Here is a 17,611-nt window from a genome sequence, read left to right as displayed (position 1 = left end):
GTTACTCTAACAGTGGAGCCAAATGGCGTTTTTTTTACATGGTACCTGCTCGACTCTACTCGCCTCGACTCGCCACACTGTGCGTCCGTTTTCCATTGCAGATTTTAGTACCGCCTCAGCCTGGCTGGTCGTCTTATATGCCGGCTCGACGCACACACCAGCGCACAAGTATAAACATCAGGCCACTTGAGCTTGTTCTACAGTTCTGTGGAGGCTCCATGCAGAGCTTTCTCCGTAGCCTGTGTAATATGTGGCCTGATGTTTATACCTGTGTGCTGGTGTGTGCGTGGAGCCAGCATGTGTGTGTACGTAGGCTATGGTGAAAGCTCTGCTGGAGCCTCCGCAGAACTGTACAACAAGTGGCGCCGCAGTAAACTGCAGTGACCTAACGCGACACACACACAGAACGTGGAAAGTGTGTTGTTGCCAGAAGACACATTTAGTTTCTAAAGAAGCTGGAGGCAGCAAACAGCTGGCTGAACTATTTAAAAATAGCGGGTTTGTTCAGGACACCCCCGTCTGTCGCTTTCACGTCACCTTTTCGGCTCGCCTCAGCTCGCTGGGAACCTCGACTGAGGAGGTACTAAAAAAAGTACCTGTTAGCAGGTACCAGGGACTTTTTTTTCGTAATGAAAAACCAAAAAAGGCGAGTAGAGGTGAGTCGAGCAGGTACCATGTGATGGACAAACGCCAAAGGTGTGACAGTTCTTCCTCTGTGCCCTGTATTGCAGCAGAGTACCTGTACTCCACACCTGAGCAGCTGTGCAAACGGCTGCAGGACCTTTGCAGGAGGCCAGAGATCGCCCGCAGACACGTTGTGAAGGTAACCTAACTCTGACGTATGGATATTATTGTGATTTCTGTGTGTATACGTACTTCTTACAGAGCTATATGAAGGCCTGTCACTATAGTCAATACATGGACTCATCACACCACATATGGAATGAGCGCGTAGCTTTTGGTGACGCAGTATTTTATAATTTATCATTTCTATAATTGAAAATCAATTATATATATATATATATATATAATTATATATTCATTTTGGCGTACGTACCGAGTAACATTACTACAACATTACAGAGCTAACGTTATGTACCGAGTAACGGTAGTACGACATTACAGAGCTAACGTTACATACCGAGTAATGTTAGTACAACATTACAGAGCTAGCGTTACGTACAGAGTGATGTTACTACAACATTACAGAGCTAACGTTACGTACCGAGTAACGTTAGTACAACATTACGGAGCTAACGTTACGTACAGAGCTAACGTTACGTACCGAGTAATGTTAGTACAACATTACAGAGCTAACGTTACGTACCGAGTAATGTTAGTACATTACAGAGCTAACGTTACGTACCGAGTAATGTTAGTACATTACAGAGCTAACGTTACGTACCGAGTAATGTTAGTACATTACAGAGCTAACGTTACGTACCGAGTTACGTTAGTACAACATTACGGAGCTAACGTTACGTACAGAGCTAACGTTACGTACCGAGTTACGTTAGTACAACATTACGGAGCTAACGTTACGTACAGAGCTAACGTTACGTACCGAGTAATGTTAGTACAACATTACAGAGCTAACGTTACGTACCGAGTAATGTTAGTACATTACAGAGCTAACGTTACGTACCGAGTTACGTTAGTACAACATTACAGAGCTAACGTTACGTACCGAGTAACGTTAGTACAACATTACGGAGCTAACGTTACGTACAGAGCTAACGTTACGTACCGAGTAATGTTAGTACAACATTACAGAGCTAACGTTACGTACCGAGTAATGTTAGTACATTACAGAGCTAACGTTACGTACCGAGTAATGTTAGTACATTACAGAGCTAACGTTACGTACCGAGTAATGTTAGTACGACATTACGGAGCTAACTTTACGTACCGAGTAATGTTAGTACACGGGGGAGTAAGAAGGACGGGAAATAGTTTTAACATGACTTTAAAGGAGAACTCCGGGAAATTTTTACGTTAATCTTGATCTCTGTACGTACGTGAGTACTGTCAATAGCAAAAACAATGAGCCAAATTGGTGCTAGCATCATGGAGCTGCTGCAGCTAACGCCGAGAGCTCACACTGCTAACACGCCAGTTTTGGGGGCCTATTATAAAGAGTGCCTTTGTGCCTCTTAACAGACACAAAATGCAATTAAAATGTCTGTGCAACATGAACAGGGCCCTTACGTGACAACAAGATGCTTTTTCAACTCAGACATTGTTTAAATTCACCTACCCTGTTAGCTGCTAGCTGCCGTCTGGGTGAGTGAGTGTGTTCAGCCAGGCTTCGCTAATAATCATCATCAGCAGTTCTGTGTGTATTTGTAGCACACACACACACATATCCATCCATCCATCCATCCATCTATTCATTCATTCATTCATTCTGTGTGCGATCCATCTGGCTTTGGTGAATATAGGAGTCTCGGCAAATTGCCCGGAGTTCTCCTTTAAACATCCCAGAATGTTGAACTGTCCCTTTGAGCTTTTTATAAAGATATAAACATGAGTGTGTGTGTGTGTGTGTGTGTCTATTTGCAGGTGGACGTGTCCCGCTTCTCCTGGGCGTCTCTGAAGGAGAGTTTTGAGACTCTGCTGACGGCCGACTGTCCCTAAACGCACCGGCTGTTCATGAACGTACCGGCTGTTCCTGAATGCACCGTTTGCTCTGAAGGAGGCGTTATTATGGAACCCACGCAACTTCTAGGAAGGACCCGCCCTTCAATAGCATTCACGCGCTGCTATTGGCCAGGCGTCCATGCTTTCGCTAGGTAACATAACCTGATTTGTTCAGGTCCTAACCCCAACCAATCGGCTGCTTCGTGGGGCGGGACTTGCCTAGAACTTACGTGGGATCCATAACGCCTGAAGGAGTGTTGTGAGACTTTGCTGGCGACCAACTGTCCCTGAACGCACTGCTGGCGGCTGACTGTCCCTGAACGCACCATTCACTCTGAAGGAGTGTTTTGAGACTCTGCTGGCGGCTGACTGTCCCTGAACGCCTCTCAGATCCGCTCTGACTGTGACTTCATTATCTCTGGGCGGTTTTGGCCAGGCAGAACGCCGCCCAGCACCTCAGCGGAGCGCGGCGGGCCGGAGACGGAGAGTCTGGACCTGTAAACGTCCCCGTCCTCTGCCCTTTGTTTTATGCGTGTGGTTTTGGGAGAAGGGGGGGGAGGCTAATGTGTAAAAGCTTTAATGTTTCCACAGGCGCTGCCACCTCACAAATATAAGGGCCTGGATGGGTTAGATCCTGGCGCTGTGATTGGCTCAGAGACCACAGAGACGCAGCGGCAGCCAGACGGACCGTTCTGTCTCTCAGAGGTCTCTATTAAAATACTCTCAACAACTCACTCCTGACTCTCTCTGTGTGTGTGTGTGTGTGTGTGTGTGTGTGTGTGTGTATGTGGATAAGGACACAGACAGGTAACTGACAACAGACGCATCACTACGGCAACAAGCAGCCAAAACCCAGGATGAGGGACCGTCCCACATACATGAATTTTAAAACTCATTTAAAAATCTTGCTTTTAGAAACCCAAAGACTCTGAAAACCATCCACAGACGTCGACCAACACGTCAGAAGTAGAGAGAGAAAGGTTGGAGAAGGGACGACTTGAGACATTTCTTAATGTCGTTTCTAGAAGCTGTGATTGGTTGAGTTCTTCACCGTTTGGGTCTATTTTTACCTTTTTAATCTGTTGGTACCTTCTCTGACCTCTTGTTGCTTTTCCTCGACATGTGTCACTCGCTGGGTTTTTTTCGGTGCTTTTGTGCACCTTGTTTTGTGCGTTTTAGTCTTGTTGTAGTCCTGTTTCCTGTGTGTTTGAATGTTGTAAATAATGTTCCCTAATAGACGGGTTTCCTGTTTCCAAACATTACAGGGTGCGTGTGCATACCAGGGGCAGAAAGCCAGACTGGTGAGCTGGTCCACTACTGCAACAACCTGAAGTATTTAAGCTTTCTTATTGTTTGTATATAACTGCTGACTCAATAAAACGTGATTTTAGTTGGATCTGTTTGTCTGTCTTTAATTTTGCAGTGTTACTGTGATATATATGTATGGCTATAATTATCATTTTAGGCTAATGTAATAGCCAATGTTAGCAGCAGGGTTACCCCTGAGTGTACCCCTCTGGTTGGTAAAATAATGGCCAGGATTTCCAGGAAAAGGTACGATATGTGTGTCTCCATTTCAAACATCACTGCAGGTTGACTGGTTTTAGCAGCAGAGGTTGATTGTGGGCGAGAGGGCGACAACACTGTCGTGGTTAGCTCGCCGAAACTCTACTGCAGCTGCCTCGGCAACGTTAGCTAATGTCCGCTAGCATATAGGCTAACTATAGCCAGTTAGCTTTGTGTGTAACGTAATAAAAACCCACCCATCTCGTAGGAGCAGAGCTTAATATTTTATTCAATAACATTATGGTACAAAAGGAGCACTAACGCCACAGGTCTTATGTTGACAACGTGGACGCAGATATAAGAAACTACGAAGGCAGTCTTAATATTTACCTAGCAGGCTAGGCTAACGTTGTTGTGCTAACGTTAGCAAAACATCGGCATAGCTTTAGCTAGCAGTCTAAACTTGTCTCAAGTACGGACCTTTAACTATCTACGGTCCGGACTCGAGTACTACAGCCCTGACAGGTAGATATCACGTAGCTGAACAACTGAACAAGCTGCAGCTTCTCTGATTGATCCAATGGGAGCCTGACTCTTACATATGACCCAAATCTGCCCTTCTTATGGCTTGAAGCCATAACCTCCGCCGGTTTTTGCCAAAAGCATGCTTCCCCCTAGGTATGTTAAACATCAGACACCCATCACTGGCTCTGTTTGTGCAATTAACCAGGCAACAACTCCTTGGCATTTTGACTTACGCTATGCTACTACTAGCTACACGAAACACGTCTTCTTTCTGACCCCCGGTTGCGTTCGCAAGCAGTGATGACGTTGCTGAGAAATCCATGTATAATCCCCAGTGTGACGGAGCATGTGATCCAGGTCGAGGTAATCAATAATCAATAGTCATTGATTGTGTCTGTCGTTAGTGTGTCTCTGTTGGCCCTGGACACAGCTGCCGCTGTTCTGCTCCGGTCACACTTCCCTCGTTAGTCTGCAGCTCGGTCTCTTAAAAAGATCCTCACCAAATCTCATCGCCATCCTCCACTCTGAGAGTGGACCTGGAACCTGGGACACCTGCCGGGACACCTGCTGGCTCACCTGCCGGGACACCTGCTGGGACACCTGCTGGCTCACCTGCTGGGACACCTGCTGGCTCACCTGCTGGCTCACCTGCTGGCTCACCTGCCGGGACACCTGCTGGGACACCTGCTGGCTCACCTGCTGAATCCCCCTGACACTGGAGCAGAGGTCACCGCCTGATGACATCATGATGACATCATGAGAAGACCACGAGACTAATAAAGTTTTTACTGCAGAGTTCATTAAACTCAGAGGCTTTAAAGCTTTTCATTGGCTTGTTCAGACACACACACACACACACACACACAGGCAGACAGACAGACACGCAGACACACGCAGACAGGCAGACAGACACACAGAGACAGACACACAAACACACACACACACACATGCAGACAGACAGGCACACACTAGGGCTGTTAGAACGAATGCCGAAATTCGAATATAATTTGAATAGTAAAAACATCAATACTATTCGAATGCTGAAATTAGGATTTGAATGTGACTTTTTTTTTTATGAATATGTTGGCTAACGTTAGCTAATCTCCCTCTTCTCATCTTGACCTACCCGCATGTGTACGGTTAGTAATGTTAGTACAACATTACGGAGCTAGCGTTACGTACCGAGTAACGTTAGTACAACATTACGGAGCTAACGTTAAGTACCGAGTAACGTTAGTACAACATTAGAGAGCTAACGTTACGTACCGAGTAACGTTAGTACAACATTACGGAGCTAACGTTAAGTACCGAGTAACGTTAGTACAACATCACGGAGCTAACGTTAAGTACCGAGTAACATTAGTACAACATTACGGAGCTAACGTTACGTACCGAGTAAGGTTAGTACAAGATCACGGAGCTAACGTTACGTTCCGAGTAACGTTAGTACAACATTACGGAGCTAACGTTAAGTACCGGGTAACGTTAGTACAACATTACGGAGCTAACGTTACGTACCCAGTAACGTTAGTACAACATCATGGAGCTAACGTTACGTACCGAGTAATGTTAGTACAACATCACGGAGCTAACGTTATGCACCGAGTAACGTTAGTACAACATCACGGAGCTAACGTTACATCACGGAGCTAACGTTACGCACCGAGTAACGTTAGTACAACATCATGGAGCTAACGTTACGCACCGAGTAACGTTAGTACAACATTACAGAGCTAACGTTACGTACCCAGTAACGTTAGTACAACATCATGGAGCTAACGTTACGTACCGAGTAATGTTAGTACAACATCACGGAGCTAACGTTACATCACGGAGCTAACGTTACGCACCGAGTAACGTTAGTACAACATCACGGAGCTAACGTTACATCACGGAGCTAACGTTACGCACCGAGTAACGTTAGTACAACATCATGGAGCTAACGTTACGCACCGAGTAACGTTAGTACAACATCATGGAGCTAACGTTACGCACCGAGTAACGTTAGTACAACATCACGGAGCTAACGTTACATCACGGAGCTAACGTTACGCACCGAGTAACGTTAGTACAACATCATGGAGCTAACGTTACGCACCGAGTAACGTTAGTACAACATTACGGAGCTAACGTTACGTACCCAGTAACGTTAGTACAACATCATGGAGCTAACGTTACGTACCGAGTAATGTTAGTACAACATCACGGAGCTAACGTTACATCACGGAGCTAACGTTACGCACCGAGTAACGTTAGTACAACATCACGGAGCTAACGTTACATCACGGAGCTAACGTTACGCACCGAGTAACGTTAGTACAACATCACGGAGCTAATGTTACGTACCGAGTAACGTTAGTACAACATTACAGCGCTAACGTTACGTACCGAGTAACGTTAGTACAACATCACGGAGCTAATGTTACGTACCGAGTAATGTTAGTACAACATCACGGAGCTAACGTTACATCACCGAGTAACGTTAGTACAACATCACGGAGCTAACGTTACATCACGGAGCTAACGTTACGTACCGAGTAATGTTAGTACAACATCACGGAGCTAACGTTACATCACAGAGCTAACGTTACGCACCGAGTAACGTTAGTACAACATCACGGAGCTAACGTTACATCACGGAGCTAACGTTACGCACCGAGTAACGTTAGTACAACATTAGAGAGCTAACGTTACGTACCGAGTAACGTTAGTACAACATTACGGAGCTAACGTTAAGTACCGAGTAACGTTAGTACAACATCACGGAGCTAACGTTAAGTACCGAGTAACATTAGTACAACATTACGGAGCTAACGTTACGTACCGAGTAAGGTTAGTACAAGATCACGGAGCTAACGTTACGTTCCGAGTAACGTTAGTACAACATTACGGAGCTAACGTTAAGTACCGGGTAACGTTAGTACAACATTACGGAGCTAACGTTACGTACCCAGTAACGTTAGTACAACATCACGGAGCTAACGTTATGCACCGAGTAACGTTAGTACAACATCACGGAGCTAACGTTACATCACGGAGCTAACGTTACGCACCGAGTAACGTTAGTACAACATCATGGAGCTAACGTTACGCACCGAGTAACGTTAGTACAACATTACAGAGCTAACGTTACGTACCCAGTAACGTTAGTACAACATCATGGAGCTAACGTTACGTACCGAGTAATGTTAGTACAACATCACGGAGCTAACGTTACATCACGGAGCTAACGTTACGCACCGAGTAACGTTAGTACAACATCACGGAGCTAACGTTACATCACGGAGCTAACGTTACGCACCGAGTAACGTTAGTACAACATCATGGAGCTAACGTTACGCACCGAGTAACGTTAGTACAACATCATGGAGCTAACGTTACGCACCGAGTAACGTTAGTACAACATCACGGAGCTAACGTTACATCACGGAGCTAACGTTACGCACCGAGTAACGTTAGTACAACATCATGGAGCTAACGTTACGCACCGAGTAACGTTAGTACAACATTACGGAGCTAACGTTACGTACCCAGTAACGTTAGTACAACATCATGGAGCTAACGTTACGTACCGAGTAATGTTAGTACAACATCACGGAGCTAACGTTACATCACGGAGCTAACGTTACGCACCGAGTAACGTTAGTACAACATCACGGAGCTAACGTTACATCACGGAGCTAACGTTACGCACCGAGTAACGTTAGTACAACATCACGGAGCTAATGTTACGTACCGAGTAACGTTAGTACAACATTACAGCGCTAACGTTACGTACCGAGTAACGTTAGTACAACATCACGGAGCTAATGTTACGTACCGAGTAATGTTAGTACAACATCACGGAGCTAACGTTACATCACCGAGTAACGTTAGTACAACATCACGGAGCTAACGTTACATCACGGAGCTAACGTTACGTACCGAGTAATGTTAGTACAACATCACGGAGCTAACGTTACATCACAGAGCTAACGTTACGCACCGAGTAACGTTAGTACAACATCACGGAGCTAACGTTACATCACGGAGCTAACGTTACGCACCGAGTAACGTTAGTACAACATCACGGAGCTAACGTTACATCACGGAGCTAACGTTACGCACCGAGTAACGTTAGTACAACATCATGGAGCTAACGTTACGCACCGAGTAACGTTAGTACAACATCACGGAGCTAACGTTACATCACGGAGCTAACGTTACGCACCGAGTAACGTTAGTACAACATCACGGAGCTAATGTTACGTACCGAGTAACGTTAGTACAACATTACGGAGCTAACGTTACGTACCCAGTAACGTTAGTACAACATCATGGAGCTAACGTTACATCACGGAGCTAACGTTACGCACCGAGTGACGTTAGTACAACATCATGGAGCTAACGTTACGCACCGAGTAACATTAGTACAACATTACGGAGCTAACGTTACGTACCGAGTAAGGTTAGTACAAGATCACGGAGCTAACGTTACGTACCGAGTAACGTTAGTACAACATTACGGAGCTAACGTTAAGTACCGAGTAACGTTAGTACAACATTACGGAGCTAACGTTACGTACCCAGTAACGTTAGTACAACATCATGGAGCTAACGTTACGTACCGAGTAATGTTAGTACAACATCACGGAGCTAACGTTATGCACCGAGTAACGTTAGTACAACATCACGGAGCTAACGTTACATCACGGAGCTAACGTTATGCACCGAGTAACGTTAGTACAACATCACGGAGCTAACGTTACATCACGGAGCTAACGTTACGCACCGAGTAACGTTAGTACAACATCATGGAGCTAACGTTACGCACCGAGTAACGTTAGTACAACATCACGGAGCTAACGTTACATCACGGAGCTAACGTTACGCACCGAGTAACGTTAGTACAACATCATGGAGCTAACGTTACGCACCGAGTAACGTTAGTACAACATCACGGAGCTAACGTTACATCACGGAGCTAAAGTTACGCACCGAGTAACGTTAGTACAACATTACGGAGCTAACGTTAAGTACCGAGTAACGTTAGTACAACATCACGGAGCTAATGTTAAGTACCGAGTAACATTAGTACAACATTACGGAGCTAACGTTACGTACCGAGTAAGGTTAGTACAAGATCACGGAGCTAACGTTACGTACCGAGTAACGTTAGTACAACATTACGGAGCTAACGTTAAGTACCGAGTAACGTTAGTACAACATTACGGAGCTAACGTTACGTACCCAGTAACGTTAGTACAACATCATGGAGCTAACGTTACGTACCGAGTAATGTTAGTACAACATCACGGAGCTAACGTTACGCACCGAGTAACGTTAGTACAACATCACGGAGCTAACGTTACATCACGGAGCTAACGTTACGCACCGAGTAACGTTAGTACAACATCACAGAGCTAATGTTACATCACGGAGCTAACGTTACGCACCGAGTAACGTTAGTACAACATCATGGAGCTAACGTTACGCACCGAGTAACGTTAGTACAACATTACGGAGCTAACGTTACCTACCCAGTAACGTTAGTACAACATCATGGAGCTAACGTTACGTACCGAGTAATGTTAGTACAACATCACGGAGCTAACGTTACATCACGGAGCTAACGTTACGCACCGAGTAACGTTAGTACAACATCACGGAGCTAACGTTACATCACGGAGCTAACGTTACGTACCGAGTAATGTTAGTACAACATCACGGAGCTAACGTTACATCACGGAGCTAACGTTACGCACCGAGTAACGTTAGTACAACATCACGGAGCTAACGTTACATCACGGAGCTAAAGTTACGCACCGAGTAACGTTAGTACAACATTACGGAGCTAACGTTAAGTACCGAGTAACGTTAGTACAACATCACGGAGCTAATGTTAAGTACCGAGTAACATTAGTACAACATTACGGAGCTAACGTTACGTACCGAGTAAGGTTAGTACAAGATCACGGAGCTAACGTTACGTACCGAGTAACGTTAGTACAACATTACGGAGCTAACGTTACGTACCCAGTAACGTTAGTACAACATCATGGAGCTAACGTTACGTACCGAGTAATGTTAGTACAACATCACGGAGCTAACGTTACGCACCGAGTAACGTTAGTACAACATCACGGAGCTAACGTTACATCACGGAGCTAACGTTACGCACCGAGTAACGTTAGTACAACATCACAGAGCTAATGTTACATCACGGAGCTAACGTTACGCACCGAGTAACGTTAGTACAACATCATGGAGCTAACGTTACGCACCGAGTAACGTTAGTACAACATTACGGAGCTAACGTTACCTACCCAGTAACGTTAGTACAACATCATGGAGCTAACGTTACGTACCGAGTAATGTTAGTACAACATCACGGAGCTAACGTTACATCACGGAGCTAACGTTACGCACCGAGTAACGTTAGTACAACATCACGGAGCTAACGTTACATCACGGAGCTAACGTTACGTACCGAGTAATGTTAGTACAACATCACGGAGCTAACGTTACATCACGGAGCTAACGTTACGCACCGAGTAACGTTAGTACAACATCACGGAGCTAACGTTACATCACGGAGCTAACGTTACGCACCGAGTAACGTTAGTACAACATCACGGAGCTAATGTTACGTACCGAGTAACGTTAGTACAACATTACAGCGCTAACGTTACGTACCGAGTAACGTTAGTACAACATCACGGAGCTAACGTTACGTACCGAGTAATGTTAGTACAACATCACGCAGCTAACGTTACATCACGGAGCTAACGTTACGCACCGAGTAACGTTAGTACAACATCACGGAGCTAACGTTACATCACGGAGCTAACGTTACGCACCGAGTAACGTTAGTACAACATCACGGAGCTAACGTTACATCACGGAGCTAACGTTACGCACCGAGTAACGTTAGTACAACATCATGGAGCTAACGTTACGCACCGAGTAACGTTAGTACAACATCACGGAGCTAACGTTACATCACGGAGCTAACGTTACGCACCGAGTAACGTTAGTACAACATCACGGAGCTAATGTTACGTACCGAGTAACGTTAGTACAACATTACAGCGCTAACGTTACGTACCGAGTAACGTTAGTACAACATCACGGAGCTAACGTTACATCACGGAGCTAACGTTACGCACCGAGTAACGTTAGTACAACATCACGGAGCTAACGTTACATCACGGAGCTAACGGTACGCACCGAGTAACGTTAGTACAACATCACGGAGCTAACGTTACATCACGGAGCTAACGTTAAGCACTGAGTAACGTTATTACAACATTACGGAGCTAACGTTACGCACCGAGTAACGTTAGTACAACATCATGGAGCTAACGTTACGCACCGAGTAACGTTAGTACAACATCACGGAGCTAACGTTACGCACCGAGTAACGTTAGTACAACATCACGGAGCTAACGTTACGCACCGAGTAACGTTAGTACAACATCACGGAGCTAACGTTACATCACGGAGCTAACGTTACGCACCGAGTAACGTTAGTACAACATTACAACGCTAACGTTACGTACCGAGTAACGTTAGTACAACATCACGGAGCTAACGTTACGTACCGAGTAATGTTAGTACAACATCACAGAGCTAACGTTACTTCACGGAGCTAACGTTACGCACCGAGTAACGTTAGTACAACATCACGGAGCTAACGTTACATCACGGAGCTAACGTTACGCACCGAGTAACGTTAGTACAACATCACGGAGCTAGCATTACGTACCGAGTAACGTTAGTACAACATTACGGAGCTAACGTTACGTACCGAATAACGTTAGTACAACATTACATCGTTAACGTTACGTACCGAGTAACGTTAGTACAACATCACGGAGCTAACGTTACATCACGGAGCTAGCGTTACGTACCGAGTAACGTCAGTACAACATCACAGAGCTAACGTTACATCACGGAGCTAACGTTACGCACCGAGTAACGTTAGTACAACATCACGGAGCTAGCATTACGTACCGAGTAGCGTTAGTACAACATTACGGAGCTAACATTACGTACCGAGTAACGTTAGTACAACATTACAGCGCTAACGTTACGTACCAAGTAACGTTAGTACAACATCGCGGAGCTAACGTTACATCACGGAGCTAACGTTACGTACCGAGTAACGTTAGTACAACATCGCGGAGCTAATGTTACGTACCGAGTAACGTTAGTACAACATCACGGAGCTAACGTTAAGCACTGAGTAACGTTATTACAACATTACGGAGCTAACGTTACGCACCGAGTAACGTTAGTACAACATCATGGAGCTAACGTTACGCACCGAGTAACGTTAGTACAACATCACGGAGCTAACGTTACGCACCGAGTAACGTTAGTACAACATCACGGAGCTAACGGTACGCACCGAGTAACGTTAGTACAACATCACGGAGCTAACGTTACATCACGGAGCTAACGTTAAGCACTGAGTAACGTTATTACAACATTACGGAGCTAACGTTACGCACCAAGTAACGTTAGTACAACATCATGGAGCTAACGTTACGCACCGAGTAACGTTAGTACAACATCACGGAGCTAACGTTACATCACGGAGCTAACGTTACGCACCGAGTAACGTTAGTACAACATTACGGAGCTAACGTTACGCACCAAGTAACGTTAGTACAACATCATGGAGCTAACGTTACGCACCGAGTAACGTTAGTACAACATCACGGAGCTAACGTTACGCACCGAGTAACGTTAGTACAACATCACGGAGCTAACGTTACATCACGGAGCTAACGTTACGCACCGAGTAACGTTAGTACAACATTACAGCGCTAACGTTACGTACCGAGTAACGTTAGTACAACATCACGGAGCTAACGTTACGTACCGAGTAATGTTAGTACAACATCACAGAGCTAACGTTACTTCACGGAGCTAACGTTACGCACCGAGTAACGTTAGTACAACATCACGGAGCTAACGTTACATCACGGAGCTAACGTTACGCACCGAGTAACGTTAGTACAACATCACGGAGCTAGCATTACGTACCGAGTAACGTTAGTACAACATTACGGAGCTAACGTTACGTACCGAATAACGTTAGTACAACATTACATCGTTAACGTTACGTACCGAGTAACGTTAGTACAACATCACGGAGCTAACGTTACATCACGGAGCTAGCGTTACGTACCGAGTAACGTCAGTACAACATCACGGAGCTAACGTTACATCACGGAGCTAACGTTACGCACCGAGTAACGTTAGTACAACATCACGGAGCTAGCATTACGTACCGAGTAGCGTTAGTACAACATTACGGAGCTAACATTACGTACCGAGTAACGTTAGTACAACATTACAGCGCTAACGTTACGTACCAAGTAACGTTAGTACAACATCGCGGAGCTAACGTTACATCACGGAGCTAACGTTACGTACCGAGTAACGTTAGTACAACATCGCGGAGCTAACGTTACATCACGGAGCTAACGTTACGTACCAAGTAACGTTAGTACAACATCGCGGAGCTAACGTTACATCACGGAGCTAACGTTACGTACCAAGTAACGTTAGTACAACATCGCGGAGCTAACGTTACATCACGGAGCTAACGTTACGTACCAAGTAACGTTAGTACAACATCGCGGAGCTAACGTTACATCACGGAGCTAACGTTACGTACCGAGTAACGTTAGTACAACATCACGGAGCTAACGTTAGCTAATCTCCCTCTTCTCACCTTGGCCTACCCGCATGTGTCCCTCATGTCACGTCTTATGAACAATACCTTAGCGGGAGAAACACGAGGCATTGGGAGGCTAACACTGCTGCAACATAGTCAGAAATATTCTTAATGACTCATAAATGTTAGAAAAACATGTTGACCCAAAGTGATTTTTCTTCTTAAATAATTAAATCTCAATCATTTCTACAGAAAATAAACTGAAGTTTTATATTTTGATAGTTCCTTTTAAATCATTTTTAATCTTCTTTTCAAACAAACATTTACACAAATGTGTGTTTTCTCTTCTTAACCGTTGGGTTGTCTTCCAAAATTAAAAATTAACATTATGTTTTGATGTTTTTTTAAACCTTTTTGTCACTTAAATGCAACACTAATACCAACTTATCACCACTACTTTTACACTAATTCTTGGAATTACGGTCAACAAACTTCATTTATATGAAATTATACCTAATTTGTGAGTTAAAAAAGCAGAAATTAAGAATTATTTTGAGTAATAGTTGAGATCAGGAGATGCTGAGTGGATCCCAGACTGGTTTACATGTCAGCGTTTAGCCAGCATCTTGTTTAAAAACCAGTAAAACATATTTTCAAACGCTAAATGTAATATAATGTTATGAAGGTAATCACTGATTTCACCTGAAGAATTTATAGAACCATCCATGTTATTCTGGGGCATTTTGGTTCAAAGGTAACCCATAGTAACCCATAGTAACCCATATTTCAGTATTAAAAGATGGGTCAAATTTGACCGCAGGACAATCCAAGAGTTAAATAATCTGATTTAAATTATTTTTAGACTTTTAGAGACTATGACATCATCAACTGTTGATTTCTGACTGGATTTGGGAGAAATAGTTTGTTAGTGTGTTAGTGTGTGTGTGTCTCTGTGTGTGTGTCTCTGTGTGTGTGTGTGTGTGTGTGTCTCTCTGTGTGTGTGTGTCTCTGTGTGTGTGTGTGTCTCTCTGTGTGTGTGTGTCTCTGTGTGTGTGTGTGTGTGTGTGTGTGTGTGTGTGTGTATGTGTGTGTGTGTGTGTGTGTGTGTGTGTGAGTGACAGATGTATAGAAGTCTGAAGAGCCTAGAGGAGACTATGACATCATCAGCTGTTGATTTCTGACTGTATTTTGGGAGAACTGGGTGTAAAGAGACTGACTTGGAGGAGCAGCGGCTTGTTTTCAGGATGAAATGTTGGTTTCTAAACAAATGAAAGTTAAATTCCAGCAGCGAGAGAAGATAAGGACTTCCTGTGGATATCACCAGAGAACAGCCTCGCTGGGGAGCGGCGTCCTTCCTGCTGCGCTCTGATTGGACTACAACACCTCCAGCATCACGCAGAGGTGACAGACGGCAGCTTACTGCACCTTTAAAGGTGCTCTGAGCAATGTCACGCGACTATCTGCTAGCTGCCTGTCCCCTGAACACACTGTAAAAAATATCTCCTCACTATCTGCTAGCTGCCTGTCTCCTGAACACACTGTAAAAAACGTGGCGTCAATTCACATGAAATCGCTACTTCATGAGGTCAGCCTAGGTATAGCATAGCCTAGCCTAGGTATAGCGTAGTGTAGCCTAGGTATAGCATAGTTTAGCCTAGGTATAGCGTAGCCTAGCCTAGGTATAGCGTAGCCTAGCCTAGGTATAGCATAGCCTAGCCTAGGGTTAGTGTAGTTTAGCCTATGTATAGCGTAGCCTAGCCTAGGGTTAGTGTAGCCTAGCCTAGATATAGCGTAGCCTAGCCTAGGGTTAGCGTAGTGTAGCCTAGGTATAGCGTAGTTTAGCCTATGTATAGCATAGCCTAGCCTAGGGTTAGCATAGCGTAGCCTAGGTATAGCGTAGCCTAGCCTAGGTATAGCGTAACCTAGCCTAGGTATAGCATAGCCTAGCCTAGGGTTAGTGTAGTTTAGTGTGATGTCCGGCTGTGCTGTACCCTTCTAGCCCCAGCAGGTATATTGATTATATTATATTAGATTATATTAGATTATATTAGTTTATATTATATTATATTATAATATATTAGTTTATATTATATTTGATTATATTAGTATATCACTGTCCCAACTAGCAGACTCTGACGGGGAACAGAGAGCCCCCCACGGAGCGCTGCTCTGTCCCAGCCTCTGATGAATTAGCCGGTACCCTCCCCTGGATGAGGAGACCTCTCCATGTTTAAACGGGCTGACATGAACATGTGGTGTGTGTGTGTGTGTGTGTGTGTGTGTGTCTGTGTGTATGTGTCTGTGTGTGTGTGTGTGTGTGTCTGTGTGTGTGTGTGTGTGTGTGTGTCTGTGTGTGTGTGTGTGTCTGTGTGTGTCTGTGTGTGTGTGTGTGTGTCTGTGTGTCTGTGTGTATGTGTCTGTGTGTGTGTGTGTGTGTGTCTGTGTGTGTGTGTGTGTGTGTGTCTGTGTGTGTGTGTGTGTGTGTGTGTCTGTGTGTGTGTGTGTGTCTGTGTGTGTCTGTGTGTGTGTGTGTGTGTGTGTGTGTGTCTGTGTGTGTGTGTGTGTGTGTGTGTGTGTGTGTGTGTGTGTGTGTGTCTGTGTGTGTGTGTGTGTGTGTGTGTGTGTGTCTGTGTGTGTGTGTGTGTGTGTCTGTGTGTGTGTGTGTGTGTGTGTCTGTGTGTGTGTGTGTGTGTGTGTGTGTGTGTCTGTGTGTGTGTGTGTGTCTGTGTGTGTGTGTGTGTGTGTCTGTGTGTGTGTGTGTGTGTGTGTCTGTGTGTGTGTGTGTGTGTGTGTGTGTGTGTGTGTGTGTGTGTGTGTGTGTGTGTGTGTCTGTGTGTGTGTGTGTCTGTGTGTGTGTGTGTGTGTGTCTGTGTGTGTGTGTGTCTGTGTGTGTGTGTGTGTGTGTGTGTGTGTGTGTGTGTAATTGAGCCAGTTTTGTTCAGTGAGCAGCAGAAATGAAAGGGAAGGAAACCTTCAAAGCACGACTGTCTGCTGCTATCTGGGGATTGACTGTAATATCTCTCCATGTCTAAATGAAGGCCAGCCCCCCTCCGTCCTCAGAGACATTAGAGCATTAAAGGTGGTGTAATTAGCCCAGCGAGCTGCCACATCCACATCAGCTCTCTACTGCTGCCATATGTTCTCTTTAGCAGAGAGGAGAGAGAGAGAGAGAGAGAGAGAGAGGAGAGGAAGGGAGGGAGGAGAGGGAGAGAGAGAGACCTACATCCATAGCAGCCTACGTACCCCCCCAGCGAGAGGGAGAGCCCGTCG

General features: G+C 45.0%; 1 protein-coding gene across 1 annotated transcript in view; it reads left to right on the top strand.

The window, feature by feature from the left end:
• The window catches only part of LOC116039729 (glycosyltransferase-like domain-containing protein 1), a 9,935-nt gene extending 7,028 nt beyond the window's left edge, over positions 1–2,907 (top strand). The window contains exons 3-4 of the mRNA XM_031284686.2: positions 732–823; positions 2,563–2,907. Of these exons, the coding sequence (XP_031140546.1) occupies positions 732–823; positions 2,563–2,637 (167 nt within the window). The 3' untranslated portion in view covers positions 2,638–2,907. The remainder of the gene's footprint in view (positions 1–731; positions 824–2,562) is intronic.
• Positions 2,908–17,611: the final 14,704 nt, after the last annotated feature.

Source organism: Sander lucioperca, chromosome 8 (assembly GCF_008315115.2).
Source record: "Sander lucioperca isolate FBNREF2018 chromosome 8, SLUC_FBN_1.2, whole genome shotgun sequence".
NCBI classification, from domain to species: Eukaryota; Metazoa; Chordata; class Actinopteri; order Perciformes; family Percidae; genus Sander; species Sander lucioperca.
The sequence above is the reverse complement of the archived record's forward strand: the minus strand, read 5'-3'. Positions and strand labels throughout refer to the sequence as shown.